This window comes from Mastomys coucha, unplaced genomic scaffold (assembly GCF_008632895.1).
Source record: "Mastomys coucha isolate ucsf_1 unplaced genomic scaffold, UCSF_Mcou_1 pScaffold23, whole genome shotgun sequence".
Taxonomy (NCBI): domain Eukaryota; kingdom Metazoa; phylum Chordata; class Mammalia; order Rodentia; family Muridae; genus Mastomys; species Mastomys coucha.
The window spans coordinates 112,936,841-112,952,774 of record NW_022196906.1 but is presented as its reverse complement, the minus strand read 5'-3'; the positions used below and the strand labels follow the sequence as shown (position 1 = coordinate 112,952,774).

Below are 15,934 nucleotides of genomic sequence, written 5' to 3'. Positions count from 1 at the left end.
AAGTCGGCCCTCCATTGTTTCATAGGCTATGGAGGCCTGCTAGTGCTAGAAGAGAAAGAGCTGAGGTGAGCTCTGCTAGCCTTTTCCAGGGGACCCTTGTCCAGGCAGCCTCAAGGGAGGCCTCCTATCTTCTCCCCTGAATTAGGGGGTGAGGGGCCTATACCTGTTTGCTATTACCCCTACCTTAACGAAAGCATCCCCAGCAGCCCCGGAAGTGAGAAGTCTCCCAGAGCTAAAGAGAGGGGCCCCTCTCTTGAAAAACAAAAAGCAAAAGCTAGACATTACTCTCCCCAAACGTGGCAACGTGGGCTCGTGCATGCACGCGCTTCTCAGAAGATACTGCCGCTTAAGCAGTGATTCCTGTCCCCGCTAGGACCCGATTCTGATTCTTTCCCACATCACCTACAACCCCGGCCAGGCGCCCACAGGCAGGGCGTGGGGCCGGCAGCTCGCCGTAATGACAGGGCCTGTGGGTGGTGGCGGTGGAGGAAGCGGGAGGGATCTGACTATTTCTGGCCCTGGCGCACCCAGCTGGCCCGAGCCCCGGCCAGGCTTGGCTAGTCTTCCCGGCCCCCCGCTCGGCGTCCTTTCCCGGTCCCCTGGAGAGGGCGGGGAGAAGCGCCGGTTGGCGGGCCCGGGGGGCGGTGCGATGCCCTGGACCCACCCCCGGGCCGCCTCCCACCGCAGTTCAGTTGGGTCCCTGCACCGGCCTGCGCAAGGACCCCAGGCCGCTCGGTTGTTGCTCAAGTGAAATCACGCCGCGTCCCCTCCGCTGCGCGCCCCGACGGGCATGGACTCCGGTCGGGACTTCCTGACCCTGCACGGTGAGTGTCCCGCCCGCAGGGGAGACCCTCGGGAAAGCCTGTACCCACCCGGGCGGCAGGGCTAACAGCTCCTTCGGCTGCATTTAAATCACCAGAGAGGCAACTCCTTGTCCCCTTGTGGAATCTCGGAAAACCCTCAGCCCGCGCTGAGCACAACCTTGGGCGTTTCCAGATTTCCCCAAAATCTGGCCCAAGAGATCGGGGAGCAATGCAGACTTCTCTCGGGGATTTCCCCTTAGCCTGGTCATAAAAGGCTGGGCTCCTTGGTCCAGATGGCACCAACGGGGTCGGGGAAGGAAGAGGACAGCATCCTTAGACCACCAAACTCTCTTCAGAGGCTTCCCAAAACTCGGGTGCGCCTGAAGCGAGTCAGGCCGCGCGGGTGTGGCGGTTGAGGGTGTGAGGGGGTGGGGCGAGGAGGAGGTGTGCAAGTTTGGCTGAAGTCTGGCAGCCTTCGCTCGCTCGCTAGAACAGAAAACAGCGATGCCAGGACTGGGAGGAGGAGCAGCGTGATCCTTTTGCTGACCCCCCTGGCCGGAGTGAGCCAGGTCTCGGCTAGAGCCGCCAGGCAGCTTGGTCCTTTGTCCAGCTGGCTTTGTTTCTTCCCATCTAGGCTAGCACTTCTTCCCATGCCTGTCTCTCTAGCAGACAGGAAAGCTCAGACCTCTGACTGCCTGTCTTAGAAGCGTCCAGGAAAGGGCGAGCAACAACTAACTGGTATTCACGCACACTCTGGGAGAGGGGCTTTGGGGAGCCTTTCCTTCGTGTCTCCTCAGGTCATCATCTACTAGCTCAGCAAAGCCTTCTCCTCTCACATCGATCCAGTGCATCACAGTATTTCTCACTTTACTCGAGTATCCTTGAGATTGTAGGTTCTTTTTAAAATTAAACAACGTGTATTTGTGTGTGTGCGCGAAGGGGTGTGGGTGTATGGAGGTCAGAGGACAATTTGCAGGAATCTTGTTCTCTAGGGATCAAACTCAGGTCACTGGGCTTGGCAGCAATTGACTTTACCCACGGAGACATCTCACTACCTGGGTTGTAGATTTTTTGTGCTCACCCGTCTTCCTCTCCACTCCCCTTGAATGTGTGTCCTGCAGCCAGCCCCCAACCTGTTTTGCGTTTGTCAGTTGACTTAGACATTGTTGTAAGCTTGGGTTTCTCAAAGCCACCTTGTCAGGCTGTGTTCCTGCCCCGCCCACTGTTTTCTCGTTGGTGATGACTTCAAGGATCCCAGTGGAGAGACTCTCTGACCCATCCATTAGCTATTACTGGCTACCTACCAGGGTGTCAGTCTCTCTCCTGGCCGCCTCCCTCTGGCTGCCTCTGACACCACAGTGTCAAGGAACGCGGATCATGGAACAGGCTCTAACCTCTGTAGAGCCTGGTGTCTGTAGCCTTGTCCCACTTCTTTCTTGAGTCAGCCCCAATATCTCCTACACAGAGAAAGACACAGAACCTCATTCTAATATAGCACAGGCTTGGCCAGCCTGGCCTATCCTGTTTGAGACCAGCCTCCCAAAGTTGTGACTCAGTCCAGCCTTTCCTGCAGGACTGGAATGTACACTGCGGCCAAGCTGATGGACCTGTGCGCCCAGCGCTTCAAGCGTGGCATCCACAGTGACCTCCAGAAGCAGCTCCTGCCTGCCAGATGGGGAAGGAAGAGCGATCAGGGAGGGTCTCGGTGGGAGAGTGTGTTCACTGTGGCCCGTACTTGTTAGCTGACGGGGAGTCTGCATTCCTTTCCACAGTGCAGGTCCCACAGCACTGGTCACTGTCTGGCTTAGGCAGGTGGGGGTCTGCTGGAGAGATACCCTCAGTCACCTCCATTAGCTGGAGACCTGTGGGCTCACCAAGAGATCAAACGTGGCTTCTGTCCTTACTTCTTACTCATACAGAGGTGATGTTGGATAAAGGCGTATATTGTGAAGACAAACAGCAGAGTTTTCTCTCCCACCCCTCTCTCTCCAAAAAACAATAAGATGGCGCTGCTCCTCCCAGCCCTGGCATCTCTCTACCCACATGGTAGGTTCTCTCTTCTCTCATGTCAGATAAGTCATGTGACTTCTAGGTGCCTTGATTGCCTTGCAGGAGTCACACACACACACACACACACACACCCATACACACACAAGCCAGGAGTTGTCTGGCAGGGTGGGTAGATGATGGGTCAGTACCAAGGGCAAATGTGGCTGGAATCGGATGCATGAATCAAGGAGCTCTTTCTACCACTGAAGCCTGCTAATTGATAGTACACTTCGCATCTTCCCCTCCTACCCCACCCTTCTCTATTTTAGCCAAGCCTGGACTGGCATCCCCAGCATCTCGTCCCTGACGAGACGTCACCTCCCAGGACCTTTTCCTTCACTGAAGACATATTCACCCACACTGACGGGCCCTGCACCTGGCCCACCTACCAGGCTGCCAGTCTCTGACCGCTCTTCCTTCCCCAGGCTGCCCTATTGCAAGAGCAGGCACTCTGTAAAAGGGACAGGGGAGCCCCGAGAGCCACAGGCCCCATTCCCAGCTTTGTTATTTGCTATGTCACCTTTGCCTTTCTGAGCCTTTTTCTCATCCATGGGATTGAAATATATTTTTCCACAGAGGATGTTGCCAGGATAAAATATTAGTGGGGGCTGGGGACTTAACTTCAGCAGAGTTGCTTGGCAGACCCACATTCCTGGGCTTAGTCGGCAGCACCTTATAAGCCTGGCATAGTGGCACAAGATTACAAGCATTTGGAAGGTGGCAATCATTAATTCAAGAAGGGGCAGTCCTCGGCTGCACGGGGAGTTGGAGGTCAGCCTAGGATACACAAGAGCCTCTCTCAGGCAAACAAAATTAATGGGCTTAGGAGTTCTGGGTTTCTTCAAAAGCCAAGAACCCCACGAAAAGTGATCATAGCAATTAGGGGTGGCCAGCCCCCCACTGATGGGAGTTATGTTTCAAAGCTCTCTGCTTTTGGGGTTCTGGGCCCAGGATACACACACATTGGTCCATGTTGTTAACTCTTTTGCGTCCCAGGCCACTTGAGGAGTCAGGAAGCCCATGGACCTCCTCGGTTTGTTTCTGTTTGAAGGGTTTTATTTGTTTTGTTTTTGAAACAGGATCTCGAGTTATACCCCAGACTGGCCTGCTCACTACGTGGCACAAGCTGGCCTCAAACTCATAGCAATCTTCCTGCCTCACAATCCTGGGTACTACAGTTACAGATGTGAGCCACCGTAACAGACTTAGGATCATGTTCTTAGATGCCTCACATAGAGTGCTGAAGAAGTCAAAGAAAATACAGCATATTGGGATTTTATCACATCGGGGCCCAAGCAGTCTTTGTTCTGGTTAAGAACCTCTATATAGGGTTGGAGAGATGGCTCAGCGGTTAAGACCATTCACTGCTCTTCCAGAGGTCCTGAGTTCAAATCCCAGCAACCACATATTGGCTCAAAACCATCTGTAATGAAATCTGATGCCCTCTTCTGGTGTGTCTGAAGACAGCAACAGTATCCTTATTTATAACAAATAAACCTTTAAAAAAAAAAAAAAGAACCTCTATATAGTTGGGTGGTGGTGGCACATGCCTTTAAGACCAGAACTTGGGAGGCAGAAGCAGGGAGTTCTCTGAGTTCAAGGCCAGCCTGGTCTACAGACAGAGTTTTAGGAAGTCAGGGCTATGCAGAGAAACCTGTGTTCAACAAACAAACAAACAAAGCCCCTTTACATGTTTTTGTTTTGTTTTTGTTTATTTTTTACAATGTGGGTACTCTACTCACCCCCCCCACACCTCTAACAAAAGCTTTCCTGTGTCCACTTTTCCGTTCATCCCATTCAAGTGCCTTTCTCATTACTCATGCTTCAGTGTGACCGAAGGCAACCTACTTGCTCTGTGCTTCGGGTTTTTGTTTTGACTGTGACTCAGTGTTGCTGCTACAGTGAACCCCATAGGGACCGCAAGGACAGAGGCTAAGGGAGGGAGGGGTAAGCCAGGCCTCTGGGTGGTGTCCTGATCCTCCTGCAGTGGGGACTCAGTAATGGCAGAGTGGATGAAAGGGGAGTTGTGTGGATGAAAGGCCCCAGTGTTCCCAGGCACTCTGGCCACACAGTTCTGCACAAAGTTGCCATCCTTCTGACTTATTCTAAGTAAGCCTGCAGACTCCCTTTGAGGGCAACATTTTCCTCCGCCTCCTCCTCCTCCTCTTTTTCCTCCTCCTCCTTTTCTTCCTCTTCCTCCTCCTCCTTCTCTTCTTTTCTTTTATTTTCTTTTTCTTTTTTTTCTTTCTTTCTTTTTTTTTTTTTTTTTTTTTTTTTTTGGTTTTTTTTCGAGACAGGGTTTCTCTGTGTAGCCCTGGCTGTCCTGGAACTCACTCTGTAGACCAAGCTGGTCTCAGAAGTCCGCCTGCCTCTGCCTCCTAAGTGCTGGGATTAAAGGCGTGTGCCACGACTGCCCGGCTCTTCTCCTCTTTTCATTTTTACTTGTTGTTGTTGTTGAGGAATTGCATTTGTGCCAGATGGTGATGGCACACACTTTTAACCTGGAAGCAGAGGCAGGCAGATCTCTGAGTTTAAGGCCAGCCTGGTCTATACAGAGAGAAATACTGTACAAGAAGGAGGAATAGGAGGAGGACGAGGAGGAGGAGGAGCAGGAGGAGGAGGAGCAGGAGAAGGAGGAGGAGGAGAGGAGGAGGAGGAGGAAGAAGAGCAGGAGCAGGAGGAGGAGGAGGAGCAGGAGGAGGAAGAGGAGAAGGAGGAGGAGGAAGAGGAGGAGGAGAAGGAGGAGGAGCAGGAGGAGGAGGAGCGTTTGCATTTGTTACCTTGGGGATCACACTGTTTAGATAGGAAACGGAGAGAACCAGGGAGCAGGCAGCAGGCCTAGTCACAACAAATCAGTTGAATAATTGAGGTAAGAGATTTGGCAGGCTCCATTCACTATCTCCGGCTCCACCGACCACCTCCACGTCTCTGTGTCAACAGAATTCCCTCTGCGAGCAGGCTTCCCAGTCCTGATGCCTGGGTTATCTTGCAGAGTTGGCACTGGCATCCCTTGCCAGGCTCGCACACTTTATTCCAGTCCCCACCCTCACACTCCCTCTCAAGTGGAGGTTCCGCCCCTCCCTGCCTGGACTCCGCCTCTCCCGAGCCTTAAGAGCCTCCCTCCTGGACTCCGCCTCTCCCTCCGTGTGCTTCCTGGCTGTGATTCCTCCACGTCGCCTTCTAGGCGATGGCTGCCAGCCCTCCGGACCTGGGTTATGTCTGGCAGGCTGTGCCACCCTAGCCCTTCAGCCACGCTTGCTATTCGAACACTCTGGAGGCGAAGGCACAAACATCCGGAATCCAAGGCCACCTCGGCCACACTGGGAGATGGATGCCAACCTCCCCCGTCCCACCTCCTAGGTTCTGGTTCTACATCCTCCGCCTATTTTCTGTTCTCGCCAACCTCCCTAGCCCATGAACCCGCCCCCAGATTTGGCTCCGCCCCCTAATCTGGCTCCGCCTCCAGAGAGACGGGCCCGCCCCCCTCCTCTGAGATTCTGGCCCCGCCTTCTCAAGGCTAGACTGTGGCGGGACTCAGCCGGCTTCTAAGCCAGGATTCACCCAGGCAGAGGTTTAGGAGAACACCATGCAGTGTCTGGGGGTCCCGAGTTGCAGACGGGGGAGCGTCAACCGCTCCCGGGAGCTCTACCTGCAGGAGCAGAGTCGCAAAGTGGCGGCGCTCAATGGACAGAGACTGGGTAAGGGATTGCAGGGGACACGGAGAGCGGGCTGCGGGGGAAGAGGTCAGCAGCTGGAACAGGACGCTCCTCCCTGTAAGCCTCAGATTATACATGTTTAATTCTTCTGCGGGGCTGTGTTTTCAGTGTGGGTGTGTGGGGTGAGTACTGGGAGAACTGGATACCTACCCTCTTTCCCGAGCAGCCCAATCTCCCTGCTCCCTACTAACTCCAACCCCTCCTGGTTACAAACTCATCCCTGGGTGTGTGATTCCCTGTGGAACTGGCATGCCGGTGTAACCCAGGGCCGTCTCGTCTCGTACGATGGTGGACAACTGTAGACCTGAACAAGTGACAGTTGGTGACCCCAGGGTTGGCTAAGTGATTCTGTAACACTGGTGGTGTTGTGACAAGTTTGTATGGGGATGATAGTGTGTAAGGACATATACCCAGGTGTGGCATTCTGCTACTGAAGGTGTCTGTGCATAGGTAGCCCCTGTGTGACAGTGGAACTCATGACTGATGTGAGCGTGTACCCTCGTGTGATGGAATGGCTGCCTCTCTGCTATGGCGTGGGTTTTCTGATGCTGTTACCCACTGGCTCTGTGACTTCTGAGTGGTGTGGCTGCATGTTTCTTTCATTGCTCTGACCCTGAGAGCAGGCTACCTACTTCTGAGTCCCAACTCTGCTGTGCAACTTCCTCCAACCTCGATTTCCTCCTCTGTAAAATGGGGCTAATGATACCGCCTTTCTATCTGGGGTTGTTGAGGGGGATAAACACATGTGCTGGCAACAGTAACTTGATTCAAGTATTAGCTATCATTATGGCAGCTGCTGTTATTATTAGGGTGACGACAGGCTGCACGGGACGTGGCCTTCCCGTGTGTGGAAAACAGTAACATGCGCTCTGGGAGACTAGGGTCCCTGTGTGCAAGGTTGTGTCTGTGAGATTATTTGTGGTGGTGTGGTATATCTTGGTGTAGTTGTGTATAAACGTGGGTTCCAGGCCCAGCACCTCCATCGCGCAGCACGTTGGGAACACGGGCAGAATGTCTGGCACTTCTGGATTCCCACCCGGATTCCCACCCTCCATGTCATTACATGGTTGCTTCCCTGTGGGCATCTAGCCTGGAAAAGATTGGTGAGATCCCTGGGTTCTCAGTCTACCCACCCTCCCAAGGCTGAGGTGAGAGCTGGAGAAGGGGTTCCCACAGACTTTCTACATACAAGAACAAGAGTCCTGTGGTAAAGCACCCCGAGGCCTCAGAATCAGGAAGCCCTTCCCACTCCATGGAGATACACACCCAGATTTCCCAGTTCCTGGAGGGTGGTAGCTGTCACACTACTGGAGCTTATCACTGTCTGACCCCACAGACTGGGCCACATCCCGGACCACTGCTGGCTCCAGGACAGGATAACCTTGTCATCACTTCACAGTGTTTTCCAGAATGAGAGGGTGGGGGCTTGCCTTCCATTTCCCAGCAGCCCCCATTCCCATCTGAGCTGTTAGCAGGAGCTTGCTTAACTGCATGCAGCTCAGGAGCTAACTGCATCCAGCTCAGGGGGCAGGGCATTGACAGATGGTCAGGAGGGCCCCCTCCTAGTGTACCTCAGCCTGAGAAGAGACAGTGGGATCTCCCAGCAGAGGCCAGAGGTGGCCCTCTGCTCTGACAGTCTGGAAACTCCCTAACCTTCCCTCCGTGTGAGACGTTCTATGCGAGCCCCTTCTCTCCTCCCAGGTCTCCCCACACTGAAGGAACGCTGCCCGTACTGAGGTAGAGCAGCTTCTAGCAATGGGTAGACGCATGGGACAAAGGTGGTGGCGTGTGGGATGACTGTCATCTCGAAGGAGTGGCAATAAGGCTTTCTGGGGCACTGTTCTTACCTCGGGGCAGGTGAGGGAGCAGAGGTGTGGTGGGTGGGGGGTTTCTGGGGCACTGTTCTTACCCCGGGGCAGGTGAGGGAGCAGAGGCGGGGGGGGGGGTGGGGGGGGGGGGGGGGGGGGGGGGGGGGGGGGGGGGGGGGGGGGGGGGGGGGGGGCTTCTGAAGCTATAGGGAGAGGATGGTCTCACGAAAGCAGGAACCTGATGAGGGATAAGGAAGGTGTGGGTGAGTGAAGCCCGGTCTACACTGGCTTGTAGATACTGCGTTGAAGGCCGCGAGGGCGCAGCACTGATTAACTGGGAGGAGGTGTCAGAGGTGGAGGGGCCGGGCTGTGGCTTCGCAACAATTCTCTGGCACAAGCACAGATTCTGGCTCCTCAAACAGGATGGTTGGAGTTCTGATGCCACTTTTCTGTTGGGTCACATAGTCTTAGGGACACATTTTGGTGTCCAGTTGGCTTTGAAGAGATCTGGCTGCTGGACTGTGTGTGATGTAAAGACACGTGCTTGCGTGTGCCCACCCCACCTTACGCGTGTGTCGACCTCTGTGTCGAACACATTATTCAGGTACAGGGTGCAGATCTCCTTTACCATCCTTACTTCAGGGTTTTGTGTGGATGAAGACTCCTAAGGGGCTCGGTGCCTTCTTGGTACCTCCTGCCTGGGTCTGTCAGGAGGGAGGGTCCTGAGCACTCTGGAGCCCATAACTCAGGTCAAGTCACACCACAGCCTGGCAGGAGTGGGCCCTGCCTAAGCTTCTGAAAGGATGGAGCTCTGTCATAAAGCAACTGTTTCCTGAGGAAGCCCAGACCCGGGGCACTCAGTGGTCAGGGTCCAGTAGGAAAGACAGGGCCATCCCAGCAGGCCAAACCCGGTCCCTTCTCTTCTGGGGACAAAGACCCGAGAATGGCTTAAGTAGATTCAAGTTAGAGGCTGGGGTGGGGACATAGGGGAGAGGGTGGCTGGAATAGCATAGGCCCAGGGATCCCTCTGCAGTAAACCCTGTGAGGTCATGCAGCTGGTCAGGAAGCATGCCGAGCTTGGTACAGATAATGTTGGAGCCATTGGAGGTGGGGAGGTTGTTCGGCTCTGCAGGCCTGGGTTCATTTGCGGAGCTTAGGTACAGATAATGTTGGAGCCGTTGGAGGTGGGAGGTTGTTCGGCTCTGCAGGCCTGGGTTCCCCTCCTTTGCTTTGTCTTTTCGTCCCAGCTCACTTCACTCTGAGCCAGGCCATTTCCCAGATTGCCCAGGAACCGCGGGCTTTTGAATCGGGCTCACTGAGCTCTTAGACAAGTCACAGTGTCTAAGTATGGGCTTGGGGCAGAGAGTGTTGCACAGTGGTCAAACACTTGTCTGCTGTGTACAGACACCTGGTTACTCAATGCGGGGCAGAAAGTGTGATCTTAGGTGGCTAGAAGTGGTGGCCTTGTGGTGGAGTCGGAGGAGGGAGTAAGGATGATGCCGGTGAGAACGGGCTCTGAGCCGGCTGAGGACAAGGCCGGTGTGGGGCCGATGCTAAGAGGGCCACTGTGGAGAAAGTGACATGTCACCAGCGTTGCCTCTCCCAGGGCTGCAGGATGACCCCGACCTTCAGGCCCTTCTGAAGGGCAGCCAGCTTCTGAAGGTGAAGTCCAGCTCATGGCGTAGAGAACGCTTCTACAAGCTACAGGAGGACTGCAAGACCATCTGGCAGGAATCTCGCAAGGTCATGAGGTCCCCGGAGTCTCAGCTGTGTGAGTGCCTGGGGTCTCAGGGTGGGCGCGGTACAGAGTGGGGTGGAGGCCGGCCGTGGACTGTGACCACAGGTGGGCCGTGCATAGGGAGCAAAAGCAAGAAACTCAGGTTGGCTGGGGTCAAGGGAAGATCCGCATTAAATCGTTTGTAGGGAAATCAAGTTAGGCTGGTGACAGAGAGAAGCCATGGAGTCAGTGGAAGGTGAAGATTCTTAACCGTGGCCACCGATGGGGACAGCCAGGCTCAGAAGCAACTGTGGAGCCGGACAGGGTGGTTTGAATGCATTGGTGCCACCCAGACAATGGGCGGATCAGCGTGGTAGGGCCAAAAGCAAGGCCCAAAGTCCGGGGACAGATAAGGTACTTCCGTGCCAGTGGCTGGTATGTAAGGTGGGGCTCAGGAGGAGTTAACTCTCCTGGGACTTGAGCCATGGGAGGCTGGGGTGGAGCACAGGAGGGAGAGGAGAGAGGAGCGCAGGGTACTGTCTCAAAGGCCCAGGGATCCAAAACTGAGGGGTGGGTGTCCGAACTGAGACAACCTCCTGAGAGGGTTAGGGGTTGCTTTGCAGACATGTCCTTCAATGCAGGAGATGCCTGAAAGCTCTGTAGGAGAGAGACATCCCTTACACCTTTCCTGGGAGCTGGCAATGGTCGGGGGAGGGATTAGCCAAGTGCCATCATTAGAACTCTGTGACAGTGGGCCAGGCTCCTGCCTGTACTGTCTGATATGGGAACCTCCAGTTTAAGACTCTTGAATTCCCTCTGCTAGAATTAAAGGCATGGGCCACCACGTGGAGTTTATTGTTTTTAATATATATATATATATATAATGCATATATGGAGGGAGGGAGGGAGGGAGAGAGAGGGAGAGGGAGAAAGAAAGTGAAAGAGAGTGAGAGAGACACTGTAGCTGTTTTCAGACATAATCAGAAGAGGGCATTGGATCCCATTACAGATGGTTGGGAGCTACCATGTGGTTGCTGGGAATTGAACTCGGCCTCTGGAAGAGCAGTCAGTGCTTTTAACCACTGAGCCATCTCTCCAGCCGGAGCTACCCTTAGTTTACAGTGTAGCTGAGGGTGGTACTCACCCCACATCCTAACCCCTCTGCTGTAGCCTCCTGGTGCTCCATTTGAGGGTGGGATTCTAAAGTGTTTCAGAAATCACTCTGAGGGTTGGGGGTGTAGCTCGATTGGTGGAACACTTGCCTAGCATGCATGAAGTCGTAGAGTCCTCAGCACGAGTCCCCAGCACTCCATATACTGGGTGTGGTGGCACATGCTTGTAACTTAGTGTATGGGGGGTAGAGACAGGAGGATCTGAAGTTCAAGGTCATCTTCATCTGCATAAAGACTTTAAGACCAGCTTAGGGTTAGCCTTTTGTCTAAGCTCCACCCCACAGTTACGGACAACAGCCAGGTAGGTGTGCCTGACTCACTCACTGTAAAAGGGGCTGCTCGCCCCCTCCTCCCTTTCTTGCTTTTGCTGTGTTCTCTTTCTCCTGCTCCCCCTCTCTCCCCATTACCCTACCCCCTCTCTCTCCACATGCTCAATGGCTGGCCTCTACTCTGCTTTCTCTCTCTCTCTGCTTTTCTCTGTCTACACCCACGACTCTCCTCCCTATGCCCTGAGTAAACTCTACTCTATACTGTACTGTCCTGTGGCTCACCGGGAAGGGATGCCTTAGCATGGGCCCGAGGAGGCACCCCTTCCCCCCACACTCACCGCACCTCCACCAAACATATTCCTTCTCTCCTTATCTTTTTATAAAACTTAGAAACATGAATCCTGGCACCAAAACAAACAAATAAGAAAACCACCTTGAGCCGGGCGGTGGTGGCACACGCCTTTAATCCCAGCACTTGGGAGGCAGAGGCAGGCGGATTTCTGAGTTCAAGGCTAGCCTGGTCTACAGAGTGAGTTCCAGGACAGCCAGGGTTATACAGAGAAACCCTGTCTGGAAAAACCAAAAAAAAAAAAAAAAGAAAGAAAAGAAAAGCACCTTGAGACTCAAGTCTGGCCAGCCCTCTCCCTGTGCCCTTCCAGTAGCAGCTGTCACTCAGGCTAGCCCCCTGTGAACAGGCAAAGGAGCCAGGTTGAGATGGGGGTCAGATCCAGGGGGACTCAGGAGGCTCGCTTCCAACTCAGATGGCTGCCCTAGGTCTCGTGTTTAGCCGAACTCGTTCTCAATTATTTTCCCAGGTAAGGCCTGAGGCTCTTGCAATGTCGCCTTTACCCCTAGGGAAACCAAGTCCAGACACTGGAGGCGCGACAGGCTCTCCTCTCTGGTTTCTCTTTGTCTCTGTGTCCTGCTAAGTCTCTCCAGGACCTCCCAGTCCTCACTCTTTGTCCCCAGGAGTGTTATCTGCAGTGAAGGCAGTGGGTCTTTTCCTCCCTGGGCCTGGGGCTCCGTGGCCCAGGCTTCCTGTTTTCATTCCTGACCCAGCATGGCTCAGCTGCCTGGTGTGAGGCAAAGACGATTAACCAGGGATATGTTCTGCCTCCCAGATAGTGCAGCGGTCATGGATCTCACTCTTCAGAGCCTAGGACCCAGTCAAGGCGCATGGCACACGTGTAGTCCTGAGGGTGGCTGGGAGGCCCCTGGGACTCGGGGTAGGAGGAGTTTGGGGAGGATCCAGACTGAGTGGATGAGAAAGGCTGAAGAAGGATGTGACTGGGGCAGTCCTGCTGTGGGGCGGCTTGGCCACGCTGGTAAGGCCAGCTCTCAGCTAGGCTGTAGGGGAATATATTGGGGTGGCAGCATAGAAGATCTTGTTTGTCCCTGAACCCTGGAAGACTGCCTTGATGAGAAGGCCCTCCCAGCCTCCTAAGGACAGAGTGATGTAATCTCCTAGACCCCCAGGAATAGTGCAAGTGAACCCGCTATGGACTATGTCTAACCTGCTGCGGCGGCCTTGTCTGTCCCTTACTGCTGAGCCCCCCGGGCCTAGGATCCCTTAGACTACAGTAGCTCTAACGCAGAACTCAGCCTTTCCGGAAGCTGAGACAGGCCCGTGAGGACAGAACTCTGCCTCTGTCTCCCTGTCCTGCCCGGCTCTCTCAGAGATGCAGACTGGCTTCTAGCTCTCCCTCTTGGGACCCTGGAAGGTGGGGTCTTTCTGTCCCCTCCTGCCAAAGGGCTCCCTGAAGTCAGAACTCATGCAGTCACACACAGGGTAAACACATTGCTTTTCTCTCTGGCTTTGGGACTCTGTCACTTCACCCCAGAGCCAAGACTGCCCAGAAGTGGTCAGTAGAGGAACCTGAAGCCTGTGATAACTATGGAGGCTCCAAGACCAGTGTGGTCTGGAGCGTGTGTGACCTCTCTCTATCGCAGGTGACAGAGCGCGGTGGAGTCTCTCTCAGAGGCCTGCTTTAGGTTTCTCCTGCTATCTGGTTCTTTCATTTCTGTGACCATAGACCTGGGTCCTTGTTGTCATTCCTATCCTAAGATCTCTGGCTCTGTGTCTCCCAGTGTGTTCCTCCCCACTCTGCCCATCGCCGGCTGTCCTGTGCCCTGGCTGTAAAGTGGTTTCATTCTTCCACCCCCTTGCTCTCCTGTCCTTCTCCCTGGACCCACGCGCTGAGCCCCTAGCCCGGCTGTGCCACTATGCTGTGTTCTTCTCTTTGTGGCCTTGGCTGTGCCAGAGGCAGTCATTTCCCCCACAGCCTGTTCTGCTGACCCGTCGCCTCTTTGCAGTCTCCATAGAGGACATTCAGGAGGTCCGGATGGGACACCGCACAGAAGGCCTGGAGAAATTTGCCCGAGACATACCCGAGGACCGATGCTTCTCCATTGTCTTCAAGGACCAGCGCAATACCCTAGACCTCATTGCTCCGTCTCCAGCTGATGTTCAGCACTGGGTGCAGGGCCTGCGCAAGATCATCCATCACTCAGGCTCCATGGACCAGCGGCAGAAGCTGCAGCAGTATCCTCCTGGGGGCAGTAGGTCCTGGTTGGGCATGGGATGTGCTATGGTCAGTTGTGCCGCCGTAAGAGAATGCCAGGGTGTGTCGGGTGGGATGTGCTATGGTCACTGTGATACTTTGCAAAAACAAATCAGGAGAAGAGGGGTTTATTTTATGTTTTAGGAGAATGTGGTCCACCAATGCAGGAAAGGCATAGAGTGGGAACTCGGAGCAGCTGGTGACGTCATTGGGAAGCACAGAGAAAGGGGCAAACACTAAGGTGCAGCTCGCATCCTTCTTACTCAACCTGAGACTCCAGCAAACCTCATTTCTCTCGTCATTTAATCTCCTGACACTCCCTCAAAGACACACCCAGCCGGGCACAGCAGGCACTGGGTGGCTTGCCCAACACTAGTGCATTTCTTCAGGGACTAGCATGGCTGGTTCTGGAGAGGGCCCTCTCCCTTGTTTGCAGGCAGCTGCCTTTTCTCACTCTGACCTCATGAAGAGAGAAAGCTCTCCTTACAGACACTAAACCTTTGGTCAGGGCCACACCTTCGTGTCCTCATCTAACTCAAATCACCTTCCAAAGACTCCTGTCTCTGGAATCATCGTACAGGGGGTTGCTGTTTCAACTATGAATTTTAGGAATTCTTTTATTAACCCAGGCCAGAAGGAAATGTACAGAGGGCCTCTGACCCAAGGCCAACAGCTGTGCCTTCCTGACTCTTTCTGTGAGCATTGTGGAGGTAGGCGCCTGGGAAGTGGGGTGTGACGGGTTGGGAGAGGTGGGGTGATAGAGTCCTGCTTTTCAGGGTTACTGCCCTCAAGGACTTGGAAGGCATGACACTCTCCCGAGCCGTGACTTGGGGAGCGGTACTGGGACCCCAGTGTTCACATGTGCCTGCGGGCTGAGGATGGTAACTTGTGAAATCAGTACTGTTCCCTGATCCTACTTCAGCATGAGATTAAGCCAGCACCAGTTCTCCTTTTCGCTTTATTTACCTGAGGCAGGTTCTGGGCTGGAACTTGTGATCCTTCTGCTCTGAGTGCAGGGATCACAGCCTTTCCCATCATGCCCTGCAGCATTCCCCCTTTATGACAGTTTTATAGAGGGATAATCCACACACCATAAAATTAACCCACGTGTTGACCCTAGGGCTGGGACAGTGGTTCAGTCAGTAAAGGACTTGCCGTGCAAACACAGGGACCTGAGTTTGAGCACAGCACACATGTGAAAGCTAGGAGTGGGCTGGAGAGACGGCTCAGCAATGGCTCAGTGGTTAAGAGCTTACATGGCTCTTCCAGAGGATCCAAGATTGGTTCCCAGCACCCACGTCAGCTAGCTCACTATGGCCTGCCTGCAGCTCCAGCTTTAGAGAACCTGATGCCTCTGTCCGCCTCTGAGGGGTACCTGCGCGCGCGCACACATGTGTGTGTGCGCACACACACACACACTTAAAAATAAAATAAAATAAAATAAAGCCAGATACACACAACCTCAGAAGACAGGTGGATCCTTGGGTCTCCCTGGCTAACCAGACTAGACTAAAAAGTAAGTTCCAGGCCAGTGAGAGATCTTGTCCCAGGGGACAAGGCAGTCAGCACCTGAAGACCGACACCTGTGGCTGACCTTTAGTCTCCACAAGCACACACGTGCTCATGAACAGACAGGCATACATGCCCCTGCTGAACCTGATTCTGTGTGTTTTCATACTTACCAATTGTGCCTTCATTTCCACCCCGATGTTAGAGCATCATCACTGTATCCTGTCTCCCCCTTCCCCCCAGGCCTCCACCCCGATGTTAGAGCATCATCACCCTGTCCTGTCCCCACCCTAGGCTTCCACCCCGATGTTAGAGCATCATCACCGTATC

At 54.1% G+C, this 15,934-nt stretch overlaps 1 protein-coding gene across 3 annotated transcripts in view; it reads left to right on the top strand.

Moving 5' to 3' along the window:
• Positions 1-535: 535 nt before the first annotated feature.
• Positions 536-15,934, top strand: part of Plcd1 (phospholipase C delta 1) — a 23,893-nt gene continuing 8,494 nt past the window's right edge. Inside the window, exons 1-3 of one of the 3 annotated variants that reach the window (XM_031344110.1) lie at positions 536-824; positions 9,983-10,147; positions 13,848-14,076. In XM_031344110.1, coding sequence (XP_031199970.1) covers positions 791-824; positions 9,983-10,147; positions 13,848-14,076 — 428 coding nt within the window. In that variant the 5' untranslated portion in view covers positions 536-790. Of the gene's footprint in view, positions 825-6,313; positions 6,551-9,982; positions 10,148-13,847; positions 14,077-15,934 lie in introns of those variants that run through there. The other 2 variants (XM_031344112.1, XM_031344111.1) reach the window with 2 other exon arrangements.